General features: G+C 40.1%; 1 protein-coding gene across 5 annotated transcripts in view; it reads left to right on the top strand.

Moving 5' to 3' along the window:
* Nucleotides 1–22,890, top strand: part of LOC137625939 (F-box only protein 30-like) — a 62,194-nt gene extending 39,304 nt beyond the window's left edge. For all 5 annotated transcript variants that reach the window (XM_068356981.1, XM_068356985.1, XM_068356980.1 and 2 more), the window contains 7 exons: nucleotides 404–673; nucleotides 11,474–11,620; nucleotides 13,980–14,058; nucleotides 14,316–14,532; nucleotides 14,754–14,889; nucleotides 20,662–20,762; nucleotides 20,880–22,890. In XM_068356981.1, the coding sequence (XP_068213082.1) occupies nucleotides 404–673; nucleotides 11,474–11,620; nucleotides 13,980–14,058; nucleotides 14,316–14,532; nucleotides 14,754–14,889; nucleotides 20,662–20,762; nucleotides 20,880–20,943 (1,014 nt within the window). In that variant the 3' untranslated portion in view covers nucleotides 20,944–22,890. The remainder of the gene's footprint in view (nucleotides 1–403; nucleotides 674–11,473; nucleotides 11,621–13,979; nucleotides 14,059–14,315; nucleotides 14,533–14,753; nucleotides 14,890–20,661; nucleotides 20,763–20,879) is intronic.
* The last annotated feature ends 222 nt before the right edge of the window (nucleotides 22,891–23,112 follow it).

Here is a 23,112-nt window from a genome sequence, read left to right as displayed (position 1 = left end):
TTCTTACATAAATTAAACAAGTTTTAAAGCTATTGACCAAATGTTCGGTAGTAGATGCCTCTTGGCTTTATAACATATTGGCATATGCTGTAATACCAATGTTTATTCTAATAGATGTATAAACAAGCTTGTGTTTGTTATTATCTTCCCTTGTCATTGTAACTCTTCTGTTTGATGTTGGTCCTGTATTTGTTTACAGAAAATGGTTGTACATTAGTCCTTTACCTTTTTTCTCTAATTTGATGTATTTTAGAGCAAGGTCTCTATATGTGTGTTGCTGCTCCTCAGCTGTTGATTTTCCACTTTTCCTAATGTTAGTGCTCTATCATGTTGCTTTTATACTGTACAGTACATAATTGTTTCCATATTTTATAAAGTACTTTACTAAACTGAACTTTTGCAGGTAAGAAAACGAAATCCATTTGGCGTATATTGTTACAAAAAATATGAATCTGATGAAGAGGAGGAAGATGAAGAAGAAAACTTGAAATCACTCGACAAGATGAATCTTATTGTAGATGAGCACGGTAAACCAGTTGGAACGCGAGAGAGGTTTCAAACTCCTCCACCAGCACCCTTGACCTCAAAAGGGCTGACTATGGAGCTGGGTATTAAGCACTATTCTCGGCACCAGACAAAACCAAGAGCAATGTTTACTTTCCAGTGTTTACAGGTACAGTAGTTTATAAAATTTGTTTTAATGTTTTATTTTTATATTGAATTGATAGTAGTGAGTACAATGTTGTAAATATAATTTTTAAAAATCTATGATTTAGAATTAACTTCAAATTCAAGGATGAATGAATTTAATACAATTTCAATGAGTCAGTAATGACAATTTTCCATTCTTGGTTTTATTGCTTATTCTGAATGTGTTTATGTGACATTATAAAATATTTTTGTTTAAAATAAACTATAAATGACAATTTTATAAATGAAATTCTGGCTGTAAGTTGGAGTAATCTGATGGTAGGAATGAAAGAATCTCCAGTCCATAGGTAGTACTACTTACAGTGTGCTTTGTGTACTAACCACAAGCAATACTGAATGTTCTTTCCAGTATCCATTTGACACAAGTTTAATGCTTTCTGTCCTTTAATAACAGTTTATACAATAATCAAGTATGATTCCAAAATGTTATCAAGGCCAACTGGCCAAGCAATCTTGTGTCCTTGTTCTGGTTGGATCCAAATTTAACAAAAGCAAGGCCAGAAAATTATGGGGATTAATAGCTGAGCAAGCAGTTGATTTCCCTTTGGAAGAATGGAATGTTATAATAAAGATTCTATCTTTCCTCCATTCTTTGTCGTCACTCTGTTCAGCTATCTAATTGATGGCATACACAAGATTAATTAAAGTGGAGCGTCAATAATTTTAATAAAATTGTATAGTACAGATCTCAAACCTTTTCAGTATTTTTTTTTACTAAGTATTACATCAAACCTTTTAAAAAAAACACAGGCCTGTAACCCACATTATGGGGTAAAGAATCAATTGGTTTGCACCCATTATCCTTTGGTTATCCTCTTCAAAGTTTCTTTATCCCTTAAAGATAAAGGGTCCCTCAACAATGACATTATGCATTTCCATTTTAGGCTTATTAGTTCCCAAAATGTATTACAAAATCCATCCATAAGTATTTTCATGCAGTCTGTGAAGCAAATACGGATTCCCTTATTTTTTAAGAGATACTGTATTGTACAATACACAGTAGTGTACAGTAATTCTTTCTTGTTTCAATTTCCATACTGATCAGCTCCATTGTTAAAGCAAGTGTGAAGCAACCTTCTTACTGATACAGTACAGCTTGCTAGTTAATCTTATAAGGTTCATGATATTAGCCAAGTCCAGCTACCGTTCATTTCTTTAGCAATCTTTATTTTATAGAGTGTATTAGCAGCAGCTCAGTGGTGTACCAAGTCAGTTTTCACTAAGCATTATCTTAGGGAAATCTTGTTTTCTTATCAAGATGGCTGGGATTTAGGTACTGTAGTAGTTGCAGGATATGTAGTATTAATGTTGTTTGTTCCGACACTAAATACAAACCCTTTCGCTCTTTATTAGGGAATATACTTTTGGCAAAGTGGGAAGACTAGCCATAAGACTTTTAGCGAGGTGTAACTACCCCCCCCCCCCCCCACAGCTAGTTAACAAGGGATAGTACCAGCTAAACCGCTTACACACACCAGTGTTGTCTCGTCACTTTTTCATTTGTCTCGGCTGAGAGTGGATGTTTGTCTCTCTTTGCTGCCCACACTGACTAATCTTTTTCACTTTCTCTTCTCCGGTTTAAGTGTTACTTCTTCCAGCTGTCATGCACACATGTCTTGGGACCTGAAGGGTGCAAATGCAGCACCTACGTGTCCTCAGTCGAGACCGACTCCCATTTGTTATGTCCGGCCTACAGAGGACAACCTTGTAATTGGACGACACTTGTGAGGAGTGTTGGGAGTGGTCTTCCTCCCAGTAGGAGAGATTTGGATGGTGCCACAAGAAAAAGTCAGAGAGATTTTCTTCTCCTTCATGGTCATCCTCAAAGTTGAAGAAACCTCATAGTTCTTCTTCAGCTCCTCTATCTCTTCCCAAAGCTCCTTGCTCGGTCTCCCAAGGGAATCGATCGAGTAGGAGTATTAACCCTTTGACCCAAGGACAACCTTTGGGTTCGAAGGATGTTGCCGCTTTCCCTAGTGAAGCGGCACCGTCCTTCTCCGCAGGCGAGTCTTTCTCTGTCGATGATTTATTGTAGATTTGATTCCCTTGGTGTCGCTGGTCCTCCATCGAAGGAAGGTCTCTTCGAGTTGCTTCAGTTAGGAGCGGAGAGGAAGCGTACACCAGCTTACTCAGAGGTGGAACTGGATCCTCCTCTGAAGGGCTCCTTCCGGAGGGTTTCCCTGCTTCCGCGTCTAGCGTTGTGTTGCCAAACCCGAGTTCTCCACCTTTGTTTGCTGCAGCTCCTGCCACTGACGACAGTGCTTCCCCTCGTTCCGAGTACAGTCAGCTTGTGGAGGGGGGGAGGGGGGGGGCAAAGTCCGAGGCATGCCTCAGCCACGTGGGACTATGAGACGGCATCTGGCTTTAGCCCCGCCTTTCTCTAGCCCCTCAGAGCATGGTTCGCCTTCAGATGTTGCTCACCCCCTACGAGTTTGATGCGCTCCAACCTCGCCTTGTCCTGTACCTGATGCAGAGTCCAGTTCTCGCTGTTCCCCCCAGAGAATACAGACCATTGCGCCTTCCTCATCAGAGCACAGACCGCGCCTCACCACCCAGCGCTCTCCACCCTTGTCACGCTGCTGTGTACAGTTCCATCCTTTGAGAAGGACGTCCCTGGTTCGATGCATTATTGAAAGCAGTGATCTTGGCGGTATCCGGCGCTGCGCCCACAGGTAAACAGGTGTCAGCAGCATCTACCAGTACTCCCTGGATCGCGTTGGAAACACCTATCTCTTCGAAGACCCGAGGGCGCAGATCTGCTGTTCCAGGTACATCCAAGGAACATCAGCCCCGGATGACTGTCTCGCCGATCAGGTCCAAGTTGCATTAGTCCTATTTCTACTCAGATGCAGTTTAACTGGACTTTTCCCAACTGGAGATAACTCCTGATATGCCAACGAAGAAGAGAAGAAGGCAGAAGAACCTGAGTCGCCACTAGGAGACACCCTTAACCCCTATACCCTTAGGGAGATCCCTTTTGACATCATCATATTGCCTCTCCAAGACAGCATGCTACATTGGCGATGTCGGATCAACTTCTACCAGTCCCTTCCCTGAAGGATGTCCCCGATTCCTCCAAGCACAGGGAGGACGCAAGACCTTCCCTACTAGCAGAGTTCCTTCCTCCTCAAAGAAAGAGTAAGGACACGAAGACCATACTGAAGAATTCTTACCTAGTCTAGTCACAATGCTAATACCACACAATCATACAGATTGCTCCGACTGCTAAAGAAAGCTATTGCACATTAGAGTTTATTGAGGTGTCAGGGTTTTCTCCCTCATACAAGCCCCGTGTCAAAATCCAGCCAGTTGGTTAGGACTTCTACCAACCTTAGGGGCGAGTCATCCCTAATAAAGAGCGAGATAGATATAGATATAGAAATATATATATATATATATATATATATATATATATATATATATATATATATATATATATATATATATATATATATATATATTCATAGATAAATAGATAGATAGATTAGATAGATATATACAGTATATATAGTTAGTTTGATAGTGGTTTTTCTTTTTTTTTTGGGGGGGGGACAGTCTGCAGGCTTGAGTTATAATACTTAATTTGTTGATGATCAGTTACCATGGTACTAGACTAAAAGGTGAGTTTCAGGTGCTCTTTAAGTTTATTAATTTATTACTTTACATTTCCTATCTCATTCCTTCACTTTATAGTGTGTGGAAGTCAGCACTATGAGCACCAGGATAGCTTTATAAAAATACAGTAAATGGAATTTCGATACAGTTTATTACAGTATTACTATACTCTACTCACCTGATGTTCATGTATATATATGGCTTCCCTCCTCCCCACTGACAATTGATGTCAAGATGATAGTAATTTACTCTTGACTTCCAGACTGAAAAGACAAAGGATCTGCGGCTAACCGACACCAAGGTTATTGCCCTTAACCACTAGATTGTCTCATTACTTACTAGAGGCCTATCTCTATTGAAAGAAAAGAGAACAGGAAATTTTCTAGGTTTGGGGTAAACATCACTATTAAACCAAGCTTCAAAAGTGAAGGGTTATGGACATCAGGTGAATATAGAGATGATATATTGTATTGAAATTTCATTATTGCCAGTATGAGACTGCTTTACTGTCCTATTTTATTACAGTACAGTACATCACATTTGCTGCTGTGGTCTGATTTTATTTAAAGTACAATTAAATTTCTTAAGTGAATACAGTATTTTCAATATTAATCTTACCCGATGATCATGTAGCTGTCAACTCTGTTGCCCGACAGAAATCTACGGTCGGGATACGCCAGCGATCGCTATACAGGTGGGGGTGTACACAACAGCGCCATCTGTGAGCAGGTACTCAAGTACTTCTTGTCAACAAGAACTCAATTTTTCCTCTGTCGTGCCTCCGGCTAGACCTACTTGGATACGCTGTTGATTCTGGAGTTATTGTTCACGATTTGGTGATGTATTTGCTCTAGAGTTTAGCCTTCGCTATTCAGGAAGCTTTATCATTAGCTTAGCAAGCTTTTGGAATTAATTTGATTTAATTATGGTGACGAAGAGAGTATGGACTCTCTTTCACTTTTAAATGGCCGACCCTTCCCTTAGACGGAAGTGTTGGTGTCGAAGAGAGTATAGACTCTCTTTCACTTTTAAGAATTTATGCTATTTTAATTTTAATGTTTTTGAAAGAATTTGTTTGATAGTCTCGTACTTTTTCAAAGTTGAACTAACGTTTTGTTTAGTCTCCGCAGTTGTTGACGTTCAGAACGTTCAACTTGCGCTCTATCGTTACGATAGAGAGAGAGTAATTCACGGTTTCACGTTGCAGTAAGAGTAAACCGATTCTAGCGTTTCATTCATTCTTTCTTAGCTTAAATGGTTGTAATTCTAATAAAGGAACTTTTTATTTGGGAAACCTTTCAGTTTTTTTCCTTTAACAAATAATATGTTTTAACGATATATATAATTGGGCTCATCTCTCAGGTTCTAAGTCAAGAGAGAGAGAGAGAGAGATAGAGACGGAGGGAGAGAGAGGAGGATAAACGTTTCGTTCAAGCGGGTAACGTTGTTCTCGTTTTTTGCTCTTCTCCCTAGTCGATATAGGGGAAGAAGGTAAAACGTTTCTAGAGTTTTATTCTTGTTCCCAGGCTTTATGCGGTGAGAGATTTTAAACGTAGTTTATTGGATCTAGTGTTTAGTCTCTTTTCCAGCCACTGAATTCTTTATCTTTCATTATGTTTTTCTGTTACATTGTAATACTGTTTTCGCAATTACTACCTTTTAATGAAGGATAGGATTGCGTGTTTCAGGTACAAACCACTTAATGTTTCGAGTTCAGTGAAATAAGTGCAAACAGAAAATCAAAAGTGATAAAGTGATATGCGCAAAGTGTTACAGTGTTGCGTTCGAGGGTTCGTCTGTTCGTGCCAGTTGTTCACCTAGTCCGATACCTCTTACAAGCTCCCAAGCCCAGGGGAGAAGTAATGTCGAAGGACTTATGGGTTCCTCAGGCCTTGATCGACGAACAGACGTTTCCCTCCGTGGTTTCGGGTGTATCTACACACGTTGCCGACGTGATCACCCCACCCACACAAAGACGAGAGAGCCCATTTATTCCTCGTCTGCGGAAGAGGTTTCTCGCAGAAACCATGGATCAAATCTTGCAGCTTTTAAGCGCAAGTCGGTCCCTTCCGCGCAAGTCCAACGGCCTAGGTGTAGCCACTGGGTCAGTTCGGACTCGCTGCAGTACGACAACTGCACACCTCCTAAGAGAGGCTAGGTGGTACCGCAACAGGCAGTAACTCCGTCTGTTGCCGCACCAGCTGTTTTAGACCCTCAGTCACAACGGACAGTAGCTCCGTTTGTTGTTGTCTTTCATAGACCCTAGTGGTCCATGCTGCAGACTATACAGTCTCAGCTTGCTCCTTCATACAGGAGTATCATGCTGGAAGGTTGACAATGCAGCCTGTTAACCTACAACCCGCCGAGGTTGTGCGCTCAGCAGATACTGCGGCTGCCTGCTCCCACCCTCCACCTGTGAGAGCTCCACCACCGATGCGCAGTCCACCCTGCCAGACGCATGTTCTTACTGCACCATCTGCTAACATGCGTGAGCTACCGCATCAGCAGTGGGAAGGTTCTGTAGAGCTGCCGGGTTCCAGCACTATGCGGCATTCTCCGCAGCCCATGCAGCATACCTTACAGCATGCTCTGCATACCTTACAGCATGCTCTGCATACCTTCCAGCATGCTCTGCATACCTTACAGCATGCTCTGCATACCTTACAGCATGCTCTGCATACCTTACAGCATGCTCTGCATACCTGACAGCATGCTCTGCATACCTTACAGCATGCTCTGCATACCTTACAGCATGCTCTGCATACCTTACAGCATGCTCTGCATACCTTACAGCATGCTCTGCATACAGCATGCTCTGCATACAGCATGCTCTGCATACCTTACAGCATGCTCTGCATACCTTACAACATGCTCTGCATACCTTACAGCATGCTCTGCATACAGCATGCTCTGCATACCTTACAGCATGCTCTGCATACCTTACAGCATGCTCTGCATACCATACCGCATGCTCCTCAACCCACCGCAGCCTCACCCATGCACAGTCAACCCTGCCAGATGTATGATGACTCCCACACACAGAGCACTCCGTTGCCGTGCGGGAGCTACCACAAGCTGCCGTGTTTTGACACGGTGTGTCAGCCTCCGCAACACACTGTGGTTACCGCCACTCGCCAGCAGCAAACTAGTCAGGCAGGAGTTGAGGCTTCCCCACACATCTTTGGTTGTTGCCAACTCACAAACTGTCATGCAGTTACATGACGTTGCCTTCTGGTCTGCTACTTATACACCAGTGCTGTATGTCCTCACGCTCCTGTTGTGGTTGACAGTTCAGTTTTTGACAGTTCACAGACTGTCAAGCAGTTTCATAATGTTGCCTTCTGGTCTGCTGCTTTTGCACCAGTGAAACCCTCACTGAGAGAACTTAGCTTTTCTCGGATATGGTTCCTGTAGATGAGAAAGTGCTGTTCTCCCTCCTTCTGATATTCCCTTGAGGACTCTGTCATTTGGAGAGGAGCCTTAAGCTGCTTAGCCTCCTATGGACTTTTATTTAAGCATAACATGCTTCCAGGGAGGGTAAATGGTTCCGCTTCAGTCGCTAACCCCGTCTGTTGCCACACCTGCTCCCATAGACCTTGAGCTTTGTTGCAAGACATGCAGTCCAAGCTTAGTCCTTGATAGAGGATTTTTTTTTACGGAGTCAGTGTGTCACTGGGAAGACGTTCAACAACCAGCAGAGGTGACTTGTTGTGACGCAGTGCGGCAACCTCAGCAACCCGATAAGGAGTTGTCTGTACTACCCAGACAGTCTAGACAGTTTCGGGTTGTCGCTGTACTTCCTCGCTTCCCCATGGTTGACAGTTCACAGACTGTGCAGCAGTACCATGATCTTGTGTCCGGCTCCGTCAGACGACTGGCTTTTAAGAGCTCCCACAAGTCGTCGCTGTCTGGAGAATCTCAGATGGACTATGGATCTGACCAAGGAACTGGACCTCCTGGTCAATTTAGAGAAGTCCCAGCTCGTCCCATCCCAGACCATTGTCTACCTGGGTATGGAGATTCAGAGTCGAGCTTTTCGGGCTTTTCCGTCGGCCCCAAGGATCAACCAAGCCCTAGAATGCATCCAGAGCATGCTGAGAAGGAACCGATGCTCAGTCAGGCAGTGGATGAGTCTAACAGGGACACTTTCATCGCTGGCCCTGTTCATCGAGTTAGGGAGACTCCACCTCCGCCCCCTTCAGTATCATCTAGCTGCTCACTGGATAAAGGACATGACGCTAGAGACGGTCTCAGTTCCTGTTTCCGAAGAGATGAGGTCTACTCTAACGTGGTGGAAGAACAGCTTTCTTCTCAAGGAAGGTCTACCTTTGGCTGTTCAGAACCCCGACCGCCGTCTCTTCTCGGACGCATCAGACACGGGCTGGGGTGCGACATTGGACGGACAGGAATGCTCGGGAACATGGAATCAGGAGCAAAGGACACTTCACATCAATTGCAAGGAGTTGTTGGCGGTTCATCTGGCCTTGATAAACTTCAAGTCCCTCCAGCTAAACAAGGTGGTGGAGGTGGACTCCGACAACACCACAGCCTTGGCTTACATCTCCAAGCAGGGAGGGACTCATTCGAGGAAGTTGTTCTAGATCGCAAGGGACCTCCTCATCTGGTCAAAAGATCGAAAGCTCACGCTGGTAACGAGGTTCATTCAGGGCGATATGAATGTCATGGCAGATCGTCTCAGCCGGAAGGGTCAGGTCATCCCCACAGAGTGGACCCTTCACAAGAATGTTTGCAGCAGACTTTGGGCCCTGTGGGGTCAGCCAACCATAGATCTGTTCGCTACCTCGATGACCTAGAGGCTCCCGTTGTATTGTTCTCCGATTCCAGACCCAGCAGCAGTTCACGTGGATGCTTTTCTGCTGGATTGGTCCCATCTCGACCTGTATGCATTCCCGCCGTTCAAGATTGTCAACAGGGTACTTCAGAAGTTCGCCTCTCACAAAGGGACACGGCTGACGTTGGTTGCTCCCCTCTGGCCCGCGAGAGAATGGTTCACAGAGGTACGGCAATGGCTGGTCGACATTCCCAGGACTCTTCCTCTAAGAGTGGACCTTCTACGTCAACCTCACGTAAAGAAGGTACACCCAAACCTCCACGCTCTTCGTCTGACTGCCTTCAGACTATCGAAAGACTCTCAAGAGCTAGAGGCTTTTCGAAGGAGGCAGCCAGAGCGATTGCCAGAGCAAGGAGGACATCCACTCTCAGAGTCTATCAGTCTAAATGGGAAGTCTTCCGAAGCTGGTGCAAGGCCAATGCAGTTTCCTCAACCAGTACCACTGTAACCCAGATTGCTGACTTCCTGTTACATCTAAGGAACGTAAGATCCCTTTCAGCTCCTACGATCAAGGGTTACAGAAGTATGTTGGCAGCGGTTTTCCGCCACAGAGGCTTGGATCTTTCCACCTACAAAGATCTACAGGACCTCCTTAGGTCTTTTGAGACCTCAAAGGAACGTCGGTTGTCCACTCCAGGCTGGAATCTAGACGTGGTCCTAAGGTTCCTTATGTCATCAAGATTTGAACCTCTCCAATCAGCCTCTTTTAAGGACCTCACATTAAAAACTCTTTTCCTCGTGTGCTTGGCAACAGCTAAAAGAGTAAGTGAGATCCACGCCTTCAGCAGGAACATAGTTTTCACATCTGAAACGGCTACATGTTCCTTGCAGCTCGGTTTTTTGCTAAAAACGAGCTTCCTTCACGTCCTTGGCCTAAGTCGTTCGAGATCCCAAGCCTGTCCAACTTGGTGGGGAACGAACTGGAGAGAGTACTTTGCCCAGTTAGAGCTCTTAGGTACTATCTAAAAAGGTCAAAACCTTTACGAGGACAATCAGAAGCCTTATGGTGTGCTATCAAGAAGCCTTCTCTTCCAATGTCTAAGAACTCAGTTTCTTACTACATCAGGCTTCTGATTAGGGACTCACATTCTCATCTGAAGGAAGAAGACCTTGCTTTGCTGAAGGTAAGGACACATGAAGTGAGAGCTGTGGCTACTTCAGTGGCCTTCAAACAGAACCGTTCTCTGCAGAGTGTTATGGATGCAACCTATTGGAGAAGCAAGTCAGTGTTCGCATCATTCTATCTCAAAGATGTCCAGTCTCTTTACGAGAACTGCTACACCCTGGGACCATTCGTAGCAGCGAGTGCAGTAGTAGGTGAGGGCTCAGCCACTACATTCCCATAATCCCATAACCTTTTTAACCTTTCTCTTGAATACTTTTTATGGGTTGTACGGTCGGCTAAGAAGCCTTCCGCATCCTTGTTGATTTGGCGGGTGGTCAATTCTTTCTTGAGAAGCGCCGAGGTTAGAGGTTGTGATGAGGTCCTTTAGTATGGGTTGCAGCCCTTTATACTTCAGCACCTAAGAGTCGTTCAGCATCCTAAGAGGACCGCTACGCTCAGTAAGGAAGACGTACTTATTAAAGGCAGAGTAATGGTTCAAGTCGTCTTCCTTACCAGGTACTTATTTATTTTATGTTATTTTTGAATAACTAATAAAATGAAATACGGGATACTTAGCTTCTTTGTTAACATGTATGCTGGTCTCCACCCACCACCCTGGGTGTGAATCAGCTACATGATCATCGGGTAAGATTAATATTGAAAAATGTTATTTTCATTAGTAAAATAAATTTTTGAATATACTTACCCGATGATCATGAATTTAAGGACCCGCCCTTCCTCCCCATAGAGAACCAGTGGACCGAGGAGAAAATTGAGTTCTTGTTGACAAGAAGTACTTGAGTACCTGCTCACAGATGGCGCTGTTGTGTACACCCCCACCTGTATAGCGATCGCTGGCGTATCCCGACCGTAGATTTCTGTCGGGCAACAGAGTTGACAGCTACATGATCATCGGGTAAGTATATTCAAAAATTTATTTTACTAATGAAAATAACATTTTACAAGCGAGAAAAAGTCCTTTAGTTTATATCATCTATTATTTGCAGAATTCCACAACGGGTTGGGCCTTGGAATGTAATAACCGCAGATGAGGAGATTTTACTGTATAGGATTTTGTTATCTACCTCATTGAAGGACTGCTTTAATAGATTGTGAATCTCCAGATATTTCATTTGACAACTGTACTTATTTTCCTATAACATATTCATATGATTTTATTTGTGTTTCAGGAAGTCCGTCGTTCCGAATTTAGTAGTCATTACCAGAATGTTCATAGTGAGATTCAGGAGGGTTTAGAAGGTTGGCTTCTCCACAGGTGTCCTTTACACCTGATTGGATGTCCTTATTCAAGTGTCATGCTCCATCCTGGGAGGAAGGTTAGTATTTAATGAAACCTTTAAAGCAATTGGCCTTTTTTTAGGGGCTAAAGATCAGTTTGTCATTATACAGTACTTGAAATCATCAATTGCACAATGTAGGTGCATTTATTCATTACTGAGGTTTGCATTTGAAATGGCATACGTATGTAAAAAAAAAAAAAAAAAAAAAAAAAAAAACACAACTTTTGTGAACCAAGTTAATGATTTCTTTAGTTACGTATGAAAATATTACTATGTGTAATACTTCAATAATTTTATGTTCCACATTGCCTGTCTTTATTTGTTAGCCCTCTATATCTATTAAGCACTGTATCTGTTGACTTCAACAGAAATGCTGTTATAACATCAAAATGGCTGAAGGAAAAGTGAAGTATAGATTAAAACCAGGAACATTTTTGTGCTGCACATTCATGTTACTGTAGTTTGCTCATGTTTTGGGCATATTAAGGAAGCTTAGTCATTACATTTTTATCCTTTGACAGTGAGCATAGTTTGTTCAAAGTCAAAAGACAAATAAAATAAAATAAAAGCTATTTGGAAATCTAGTGGAAGCTCAGTTAAAATGCGGATCAAGAGTTCAAGTTTCGGGGGCCTATAGGTCTACCTACTGAGACATCAGTAGCTATTGCTTGAGCCTTCCTGGTCCTAGTCTGAGTGGAGCAGCCATGCCCACTGATCATATGTATATATGGTCTGTAGAGTAAGTCCCCTACATGTGAAAAGGATACATTTCAATGGTGAGCATTAAGTAAAAGAGTTCTTTAAAGGCCAACATGATTAACTTAGGCATACAGATCATAACCTTCAACCTGATAATCTTCACTATTTTCAGTCACCTGATTTTTCCAACTCTAGTGATTTATTCTACATATGTATCAAGAACTCTCACAGTTATTTCTGCTTAGTAAAATAATTTCAAAATAATGAAAATATTTGTTTATCTATTGCACACAGTTCATTATCTGAATGTTCTTATCTTGAGGATTTACTTATCTAGGACACTGTGCTACAATTAAATCTTTAATAGTTAAAGGTTCAATGAAATTTGAAGTAATTTCAGGGTTTTCTTTTTGTTATCCACTTAATATGCAAGATTTATTTACATAAGATATACTATTAGTTTCTTAAACAATCACAGTTTGGAGTTAATTTTTCTCTCAAAATAAGAAAAAGAGCTATTGGGTAATATTTTGACTATACTATAATAGGAAAATGTTTTTAACCAAAAGTTCGTTGACGTATCTTGCTCATTAAAGCCATTCAATTTGCCTTATTGTTTTGGGGATTTTTTTTTTTATTTCATTATCAGCAAACACTTTTTATTTCCTTATATTTTTACTGGATCTTTTCTATCCTTTATTTTCACCTGTTTCCAAATATGACACTAGACTTCTCTGCTTTCACTCACTCTCTCCTGTTGAATTAAAGTAATATTTACATACAGTATACAAAACTGGGAAATGTACAATTGTACATTTATGTATACCGGCACATACTTTTTTTTTCTGTGGATATGGATAGTATGTAATGTAGAATAAACTTGACTTCTCTAGTTCTGAACTCCTTTTGATAGTTTCAGGATATGTATACCCGAGGTCACAGGTGACTTTCAGTACACACAAATAATGAACTTGGTTCTCTCAGCTGTGACTTAGGTACTTAGAATTCTTAATATTCTTGTGTTATGGGCTCCGTTGATAAGCAAATTGGAAACCTAGCAAGATTACACCAAAGGACTTCAAACAATTGGCCAGTTACATTTCAAATACTTTTAAGTAGCATATAGACCAGGCATGTGTTGTTCTATGCAGAATAATTTTTTACCTCTCCTGTTCTCTTTGAGTAATGCATACTATTTTGTATTGATTTGTGATTTAAAGTAAAGCATTTCACCTTATCATGGTGTGTAAATATTGAGAGGTTTGCCTTTTTATCTGGAAATAGCCAGTGAACATTTTCAGCTAGACTAGCTGAGCTGTAATTTTTTATCAAGCAAACAATCCATGGTACATCGCAAAAACTATTTTTCAGATGTACTTGTTTTAAACAAACTGTATTGCCATCTTTTGTAGTTTCTAGAGCACAGCTTGAAGTTTTGGAGGTGCCCCATAAAAGAACAAAAAATAGTTATATTTTCAATCTCTTACTAATTATAATACTGCACTGTATTATAAATACAACTACATTTATGGCTTATGGAAAAGTGTGATTGTTGTTTGATTTGAATGACTAAATGATTAGAATACAGTATTGTATTTCTTCTATATGACATTGAGATCTCCTTTGCCAACCTGTTTTATAATAAGGGGCATATCTATTGAAATATCCTGTACTTACAGAGTAAATCTCATTACAGGAGGGTAATGTAATATACTGCGATTCCCTCAAAGCATTTGGTGTTCGACCCAAGTTAGATTATGATCCTGCACCGTGTGGTAAGTGTCAAGTAGTGTTTCTATGACTATTTGAGTTCTAATTATAGCATATCATAATAGTAGGGGGTTATAGATTGCTTTTGGTATTTTAACATTTTTTTTTCTTTTTTTTTTCCACTGGTCTGTCAGAATTTGAACTATCACTTGCTCTAACTTGAAAATAAATCCCGACGGCCAGTTTGGTATAACTATTTAAATTTCCTGTGATCTTATGCTTAGGAGGAGATTTTAAATTAATTAAACTTTGTTTACTTCAGGAGGCCTTCCCAGATCGCGTTCCCCAAGTGTTGAAAAAACGTCTAGCAGCTTCAGCCAGATGAATTTAACACCATCCAAAAGAACTTTAAAAACTATACCAGAAAGTCATGGAAACAATCACTTGGAGGTAGAACATTATTATGCATCTAGTTTACACTTGACGTATTTGCCAGTTGAGATACTCCTACGAATTGCCAGCTTTTTAGATGGATTTAGGTAAGTTTTTATTTTCACTTAGATTGCTTTCTCAATCAAATTATTTTGAATAATAATTTTAATTCCAAGGTTTTAACAGAATTTTAAATCATAGTTAAAAATTTAATTAATTCTGATATTGTTCACACCAAGGGGATATAGTTATGCTTAGCAGTACAGTAATAGTAATTATCTGAAATTTAGCAAAAGCTTTGCAATAATAAGTTTTTTTTCCCTTCTAGCCTGAACAATTTATCATTATCGTGTCGACTGATGAGAGACGTCTGCTTTTCATTGCTAAATGAGCGAGGGCTTATTGTTTTAGAGTGGATACGATATATTGAAGATGGTCAAGTACGTTGGAGACAAGGGAAAAAGGTGAATAGTTTTTTCTTACTGTATACTGTATTCCTAGAGACTAGACCTTAAAACCTGCAAGAAATTGCTTTCTTTTATTGAATATCATAGCCACTAAAAGTTTCTTTGCTGAAAGCTAATAGAATCTAAAGAAAGCACTGATACTTTTACAGAAAATTAGCAACAGCAACATTTCTTTTTTTCTTGATGAACACATAATGGTTAACTCTTTAATGCCCTAACAGTGAGCAACTGCAGAGCTATGATCAATTGCTCATGTTTCTTTTGTTCCTACACAAATAGAAACCATTGTCCTTCAATAGGAGTATGACTTCATCGAAGCCAGAATGGCTGATAGAACAGGAGGTTGGGAAGTCCCGCCCAAGACACTGGATATAAGTACATACATACATATACCAAGGCACTTCCCCCAATTTTGGGGGGTAGTCGACATCAACAAATGAAACAAAAACAAAAAGGGGACCTCTACTCTCTACGTTCCTCCCAGCCTGACAAGGGACTCAACAGAGTTCAGCTGGTACTGCTAGGGTGCCACAGCCCACCCTCCCCTGTTATCCACCACAGATGAAGCTTCATAATGCTGAATCCCCTACTGCTGCTACCTCCGCGTTCATCTAAGGCCCCGGAGGAAGCAGCAGGGCCTACCGGAACTGCGTCACAATCGCTCGCCATTCATTCCTATTTCTAGCACGCTCTCTTGCCTCTCTCACATCTATCCTCCTATCACCCAGAGCTTTCTTCACTCCATCCATCCACCCAAACCTTGGCCTTCCTCTTGTACTTCTCCCATCAACTCTTGCATTCATCACCTTCTTTAGCAGACAGCCATTTTCCATTCTCTCAACATGGCCAAACCACCTCAACACATTCATATCCACTCTAGCTGCTAACTCATTTCTTACACCCGTTCTCACTCTCACCACTTCGTTCCTAACCCTATCTACTCGAGATACACCACCCATACTCATTAGACACTTCATCTCAAACACATTCAATTTCTGTCTCTCCATCACTTTCATTCCCCACAACTCCGATCCATACATCACAGTTGGTACAATCACTTTCTCATATAGAACTCTCTTTACATTCATGCCCAACCCTCTAATTTTTACTACTCCCTTAACTACCCCCAACACTTTGCAACCTTCATTCACTCTCAGACGTACATCTGCTTCCACTCCACCATTTGCTGCAACAACAGACCCCAAGTATTTAAACTGATCCACCTCCTCAAGTAACTCTCCATTCAACATGACATTCAACCTTGCACCACCTTCCCTTCTCGTACATCTCATAGCGGTACTCTTACCCACATTAACTCTCAACTTCCTTCTCTCACACACTCTTCCAAATTCTGTCACTAATCGGCCAAGCTTCTCTTCTGTGTCTTGCTGGCTCCAAATTTTGACTGTTTTAATCATTAGCTTTATCTTTCTAAATAATTTAAATGTACAAGTGTGCAGGCAGACTTTTGTGTACTGGGTATATCTCGATAAATTGACTTTTTGACGTCCGCAATAGGTTGCATATCGGGTTACACCCACGACCGAGGTCTTGGCCGCTAACGAAAAATTTAAAATAAAATTTAAATTTCTGTAACAACATTTATATTTGTACTATAACATTCATTTTTAAGGGTTATATTTTACAACAGATTCACCAGAATCATTATGAAACTTGTCTTAGATATGATAAATTTTTAGTTATCTGGCTGAAAAAAAATATGCTACCTTCATGGACATAAATATATGGCCAAAAAATTATAAAAGATAGGAATGAGATGTTTGTTGCATTCTCTTCCTAAATAAATTCTGCATTAAACAATTATTATTATTATTATTATTATTATTATTATTATTACTACTTGCTAAGCTACAACCTTAGTTGGAAGAGTAAGATGCTAAAAGCCCAAAGGCTCTAACAGAAAAATTAGCCCAGTGAAGAAAGGAAATAAGGAAATAAATAAACTACAAGAGAAGCTGTGAACAATTAAAATAAAATATTTTAAGAACAGTAAAAACATTATAATTGAATCTTTCATACTGTATATAAACTATAAAAACTTCAAAAGAAGAAAGAGGAAGAGAAATAAGATAAAATAGTGTGCCCGAGTGTACCCTCAAATAAGAGAACTCTACCCCAAGACTGTGGAAGACCATGGTACAGAGGCTATGGCGTTACCCAAAACTAGAGAACAATGGTTTGATTTTGGAGTGTCCTCCTAGAAGAGCAGGTCACCATGGTTGAAGAGTCTCTTCTACCCTTACCAAGAGGAAAGTAGCCACTGAACAATTACAGTACAGTGCAGTAGTAAAACCTTGACCAAAGAAGAATTTTTTGGTAATCTCAGTGTTATTAGGTGTATCAGGACTGAGGAGAATGTGGAAAGAATAGGCGAGACTATTTGGTGTACGTGTAGGCAAAGGAAAAATGAGCAGTAACGAGAGAGAGAGAGAGGGATCTAATAGGACCCAATAGCTCTCCAGCAATAGTGTGTCTATGGGTGGCCGGTGCCCTGGCCAACCCACTACCTATCAATAAGGTTTTTAATTTCTTCAATTTGAACCAGAAACTCTCACATACATTAAGAAATAAGAGGGTCGTAAAAATCAGATTGCCAGAAGTTTTTTTTTCTATATTCAGGTCCACATGTGCTGCGGTTCAACTAAGGCTCTAACACTAGCCTAGGGCTATTTTACAATAAGGAACAATTTTCTATTTTTAATGAATACAGTACATAAAATTTTTTTTTGCTAATGTCAGGGACGTTCATCAATTGTGGAAGAGGTCATGAATGACAACGTCAGGGATGTCCATCGGTAACCAGACCTAATGGAAACTATAAGGTTATACAGTATATTTCAGATATGCCACAAATGTGCGACAGTTTTCTGTGTAAACCTGCCATTAATCTCATCATCCCTATGCCTTTTGATGGGGAGTGACTGTTTACGGTTATCTCCTCACTATCTGAGGCTGTACAATGAAGACCACAGTTAGTCTTCCTTAGGCATCAATGTACTCTGTTAGCAAGGAGAAATTTTGTGTCGCCACCATGACTTCTAAGGCTGTCCCTTTGGCGTCTTCCTTCACGTGGAGGTGCTGAGGGATGATGCACCTGCTGCTGTTTTTAAAGTGTTCCCTGTGCTCTTTTACTTCGTGGGAGTGGGAGTGTTGTTGTTGATTTTCAAGACTTCAGTTCTAAAGAAGGCTAGCAAGAATTCTTCCTCTTCTAGTTCTTTCTTCTCTGCTTAGTCTTTGTTAGATTCTTCAGATGCTGCTACTTCTAAGATATCGAGGAAATCTGGGAAGACTGATCGAGAGAGATCATTTAAGATTCCAAGCAACCCAAACTGGGAAGGCTTTCAGTGTGTGATATAGGGCTTACACTTCAGTGATCGGGGCTCAGTCTTGTACCAAACTGAGAACACAATGTCCGTTGGGATGAAGGGCCCCAACCCTTCTTTCCCCCTTTTCATAGATGCTTGACTGATCTCTTTCTCTTATAAGAGAGAGATGGAAACTGTGTGGTACAGAGCACTAACCCAGACAGGGAAAGTGCCTTGGTGTGCGATATGGGTTCACGCTTCCACTATCTATGCTCGGTCTCATACCAAACCAAACACTTACACTGCCAGTCAGGATGAAGGATGTTGGCCTACATATATTCCTTCCAGTTGACTATAGTATTGAGGTTCACCCCGTCCTCTCTCTCCTAAGGATCCTTCAGTTCCAAAGAAAGAAATTCCGTGTGTGGCCAGTCCACGCGCAATTGGGATCAGAAGCAAGTGGTCACCCAAGACCATTCTCTGGAGCACCAAGATGCCCTAATGCGTGTGTGCATTTGATGGCAAGGCTCCTTATCACCTTTTAACTCATATGGATGCTACCAGATATCGTTCGCACTTTTACACTCCCCAAGAGGTTCAATTATGATGTACTTCATCAATCTCTAGGGGTGAGAGGGTCAAAGAGTCCTGCTTCTGAAAGAGAGGCTGAACGTCAATTGGGCCCCTGTCAGCATCTTTAGAATATATTCCTGATCCTGTTCTTGGTCTGGCATGTGCATACTCTGGGGAAAAAAAAAAAAAAAGTCCTGAGGGGTCTGCATTAGTGAGTGCAATGGCCTAGGAGAAGCTACTGCAACTCCTGTAAAAGTGTGTTCGACCATCAATATTCAGCGTTTCGGATGCTATTCAAGATCGAAGACCTCACTTAAGGGGACCGTCCGCTATGTCCTCCATTTTTTTTTAAATTATTCAAGATACACCATTTCTATATATGTTTTAGACACATACAATTCCCAAATCATATAAAAATTTCAAGTCATTTGATCAAAAACATTTTGATTTCTTAGCAAAAGTATCTTAACTGGTGGCTGGTGCCCTGGCCAACCTACTACCTAGTTGCCAGGTTGGAAGTTCAGAGTGGTTCCATCCAAGTGCGATGGCAACGAAAGGCTTCTTACTCTCATGGGATCACTGGCAGGCAACCTGTTCACTGCATAGCTAAACAGGACTCGCCCTGTGTTTTTTACCCATTTCAGAATCATGAGAAGATTTTCAGGACACCTGGGATCACCTTTCTCCCTGTTCAACCTGATTTGCCAGTGGATCAACAGATTGTTGATCCTGTCAGGTCTCTAGATGACCTTGGTGGTTCTCAGATGACCACAAGAACAGTGAGATCCTAATCTGTTAGCATGTTTAATCAAGCTCCAGAGAGAATTACCCCTTGGAACACACTTCTTTGTCAACTGCATCTTTAAGGGTACCTCTAATCTGTGAAGTCACTTGAACTTAACATTGGAGATTGTGCACCATCTCTGAGCAAAAGGTTCTTTGCAAGTGATTGCTAAGGAGATGTCTGGGGACATATGACATGCCTCTGCAGCTATCTTCCAAGTAAGAGTACCATATTCTGTGACTGGTGTCTTAGAAGGGTTACTTCTCCGATAGTAGCGCAGATCATGGACTTCTCATCACGGTCTTCACCAAGAGAAGTGCTTTTCAGTCGCAGAAGGGAAAGGCTACAGCTCAGCTTCAAGTAAAGTCTTCTGACAGAGGAACATATACCTATATTCCTCGTGTGAGTTGTCAATACCCTTGTGGAGCTAATAGCAGTTGTGACTACTGTACCTCAGGCCCTGAAGTGGGGTGTAACCAGTGTTCCAAAGTATCTTATGTGTCCCCCATACGATCCTTTTGAGATGAGAATCAGACAAAGCTCAGATGCTCTCGATGGCTTTTCAACTACATTGGCTTTGATGAGCTTTTGACTCAGGTTTGTAGGAAAAATACAAATTACTTTAAAAGTTTGGGATACTTTCACTTTCTTTTACTTCTATATTTGGTATTATGTTTCTAAAATATGGAAAAGGGACATCAAAAAGAATCTATATCACATGGGAATCCAGATGAAGTGCAGAGGTGAAACAAGAGGCCTTTTTATATTCAACTCCATAAAGGGAAAATCTAACGTATAGTGTTGATGAGGGCATACTTCACTTTGTAAGTCTGGAACCTTTCATACTTGTTCTATATGTAAATTATTTTTTTCATAATCACATTTATTACTTGATATAATAAATATCTTGGCTTAGTCAGTCTTATGTCAGTCCATAGATGTGCCTCCATGATTTGGTTAAACTTTTGGAATAACATAAGGTTTCTTACTGTATTGTGTTGTAAATTGAAGGATGTAGAATACTACATGTTGCCTCTATAAACATTCACTACCAAGGCCATACATGTCATTCTTTTTGTATTACAGAGACGATTCTTCAGTAGGTCGTTTGAACCTGTAGATCAGTGGGGTTTCAAGTCTACATCTCACATGGCAAACCACTTGAAAGTCTGTCCTTTTAATGTTCGGTAAGTTTTTTCTCTAGATTAATTTTTTCTGAAGACTTTTTATGGGGAAAGAAGGGGAACATTAATTACCGCTATGACATTTTGATTTTAAAATATCAATTCTTTACTTTTCCTCAGACATATCGCCGAAAATAAATTCACGTATGGACACTTCAAGAGACCTCGCAAGGCAGCCACGTAAAAGCATCGATACCCGTTGCATCTGCGACATATTCACACAGTAGTTTTCCACTGGTCTTCACTAGGTAAACATTGAACTCTACTTAAGAGTTTTTAGTAAACTGCACATCATCTTTCCCATTTCATAAGTGCCTAAAACCTTTAGATAGTTGGCTAGGAAAATACACTCCGTCGTAAGACTTGTAAATGTATTTTATATATTTTATAGGTTGATGGTATGAAACCATTTCCTTTGGGAGTTGGCATACTTCCGAGCTTTCTACTAGTGCAATATATTTTATGACAATACTAATACTAATGTTTTCTTAGAAGTTCTGAACTTTGTTTTTTGAAGGACATATTTTTATAGTGAATTTCTCTCCTCCGAAAATTAACAATCTTTTATTCTAGGTGAATTGTTGTAAAAATATTGGGGTTTTGATATATCTGTTTCGTCTTATTTTATTCTTGGATTATTTATTGACAATATTTATAATTATGGTGTGTATGCTATACTGACGGATGGGACAAAGGAAAGATATTTATATTTATTATTATATAATTTCACAAGAACACCGAGTCATGAATCATGACTCTCATAGAACTGGCCTAAAGGGTTTGCTCTTGAATTTAAATGAAATAATTTTATTTTATAAACTGCTTTTGATTTATAAATTGGTAACTGAGAAATAGGAAAAAGTTGAGGATTCTGTCAAAATATCCTCAATTTATTTATATCTATTGCTTTATATTTGCAGTTAAGTTAGTTTTTTGACATTCACATAAAATATTTGATTACATAAAGGAACTGTTTTTATGGAATTAGGGCCACATGGCCGGGGCTTGGGTCAGGTAAGCTATTCTTTGTCAAGGTGCAATGGGAGAAACCACCCCAATTGCATCATGATGCAAAACTTGAAAGAAGTTTAACAATATCAAATAAAACAAAGAAGTTTAACAATATCAAATAAAACAATAAAGTTACTTAATATAGCTAAAATTAATTACAGTTAGGTCCTTAAAAAATGCTGCAGAGGTAATTTAGTAATGCTACAATGCTTTAAGTGAGGTGAAATGATGGCAGTACCACTACAGGGAGGAAGTCTTTAGATATACTGTACCGTACTTTTATGTATAACTAGCCAAAATATGCAAACTCATATACTAGACATAGTAAAACAAGAACTGGATATTAGTTTGATTTTGGTCTAGTACAATATCCCACTTAACTAATTTATGCATAAATGAGTCAAAACAAATTTGTATCCTGCCCTGTAGTACATTAGATAAAATCCTGTATAAGACTTCAAAACAAGTTTTAAGTCTATTATCAAAATAGAACTTTGCATATTTACTTACATATAGCTATAAATATTGTACCCAGTATAGTCTTTTTGCAAAGACCAACCAAAATAGTATTTGTAAACACTATATGATTATTTTCCACCGTGTCCTCTGTATACATCAGTAAGTGCTTTCAGTAAGAGAAAGCTTCAGTTTCATTTCAATCCAAAATTCTTGTTAAACTAATTGTGCCATCTCAAAGCCTGCCATATATGTTTTCATTGATGTAATATGCATACTTCCTTCTTTACTTCTTAATCCTTTTCATCCCCATCTTAAACATTTTTACAAATATTTTTTTGGAAGAAGTTGAAAATCTATTTGTACAATATTGGCAATATGCATTCTGGATACGGTATTATTTGTATATTACTACACTGTACTTTATTTAATTTCTAGATGTTTTTGTACCTCTAATCAGCCCTGGGTACACGTGTGTATCGATCACATTACCATGTCACGTTTTTTACCTGAAAAAAGCAAGCACACTAATGAATGATCATGTAGTATTTTCACTTGCTAGGCATGACAATAATGTATCAACCCCTTGAAAGGCTTGCATGAGTAGTTATTTTCCTGTGTAAGCTACAGGGAACTACAATATATACATCTTTAGTAAGGTTGGTTTCCATAGTTTTTCTTTCAAAGTATTAGCAACATACTGTATTCTGTTTTACATACTGTATTGTTGCACCAGGCATTGCATTACACCTTCAGCATTTGGAAGTTCTTATGGATCTGCAACCAAGATTCAAGTGTCATTTTGTTAATACAGTACAGTATCGTATAGAAAAAAATCACTAATTGGTGAAATACTTGCTAGTGAACCACAATGTTATACTGGAAG

The sequence above is a fragment of the Palaemon carinicauda genome, chromosome 33, assembly GCF_036898095.1.
Source record: "Palaemon carinicauda isolate YSFRI2023 chromosome 33, ASM3689809v2, whole genome shotgun sequence".
Lineage (NCBI taxonomy): Eukaryota > Metazoa > Arthropoda > Malacostraca > Decapoda > Palaemonidae > Palaemon > Palaemon carinicauda.
The sequence above is the reverse complement of the archived record's forward strand: the minus strand, read 5'-3'. Positions and strand labels throughout refer to the sequence as shown.